The 1,138-nt window shown below is 41.0% G+C and overlaps 1 protein-coding gene across 1 annotated transcript in view; it reads left to right on the top strand.

Moving 5' to 3' along the window:
* Positions 1–1,138, top strand: part of LOC107102934 (synaptic vesicle glycoprotein 2A-like) — a 38,108-nt gene that overhangs the window by 12,553 nt on the left and 24,417 nt on the right. The window contains exon 3 of the mRNA XM_015402401.1: positions 679–830. Within this exon, the coding sequence (XP_015257887.1) occupies positions 679–830 (152 nt within the window). The remainder of the gene's footprint in view (positions 1–678; positions 831–1,138) is intronic.

Consider the following 1,138-nt stretch of genomic DNA (forward strand, 5'->3'; position numbering starts at 1 on the left):
AACCTCCCCTTTGTTTGGCCACTGCCAATCAGCATCGAGCAGCCAGCGTAACGACCCGCCCCTGCTCCACGGATCCTGTAAGAGGCTTAGCCACTGGAAAAGGCGGACTTTTGCTTGTCCAATCAGGGCTCTGCTTTCTTGCTGTCTTCTTCAATGCACAGAGGCTCAAACCTCAACAGGGATTGCTCATAGCGACTGACAGGCTGCGTCCTTCTGCTCCAGAGCAGAGGAGAGATCGTGTTCGAGAGCGAAATAATACATATTTAAAAGATGGTTAATAATAAGCGTGAGAAAATAGAAGAAATTTAAAAGGTGTAAAAAAGTGTTTTTTAACCATTTCAGCATTTTTAATGTGAGAGATTGCATTCGAGTCAATGAGTCGATGCAATCAGCTGTTTTTCCTTAGATAGAAAACTTTTAATAAATTTTACTGTATTATTTGTTGAACTGTAAAGTGACCTGAAATGACATGTGTTGTGAATTGGCGCTATAGAAATAAAATGAATTGAACCTTCACTTTTACTGCATAACAATGTAAAAAATTCACCTTTGAACTCTGTTTCCTTTTTAATTCTAAATCCGTTTTTTTTTTTATCTGCTAGTAACTTTGTAAAAAGCATAATTTGCCTTTTAATCACCTCTTTCTCTGTATTTCTGCCTCTTTCTGTAACTCTACAGCATCGGTGGCTCCATCCCCATCGTCTTTTCTTATTACTCGGAGTTTCTCGCCCAAGAGAAGCGTGGCGAGCACCTGAGCTGGCTCTGCATGTTCTGGATGATCGGTGGGATCTACGCCTCCGCCATGGCCTGGGCCATTATCCCACACTATGGTGAGAAAAAAAAAGCAGGATTATGAGTCCTTCTCAGGTCAATCATGTTATTGAAGTCATTTCAGAAAATTAGTGATTGTCAGAGAGTAGTGCTCTGAAAGACACAGTATCCATTAGAATCATCCTCCACTTTATTTCAAACCTATTGCCGTTTGGTCTTGATCTGTTTCTGTTTCCCTGGGTTATAAAGAGTCCAAAATGAACAGGTTTAAAAATTATTACTTAAGAATTTCCTCCAGGAGTTTTTTACTGTGGTGGCACAGTAGCTCTCGGCAGGCGTAGAGCTAACAGAACTGGCAGCGTTGCGA

This window comes from Cyprinodon variegatus, unplaced genomic scaffold, assembly GCF_000732505.1.
Source record: "Cyprinodon variegatus isolate N-32 unplaced genomic scaffold, C_variegatus-1.0 Scaffold1345, whole genome shotgun sequence".
Taxonomy (NCBI): domain Eukaryota; kingdom Metazoa; phylum Chordata; class Actinopteri; order Cyprinodontiformes; family Cyprinodontidae; genus Cyprinodon; species Cyprinodon variegatus.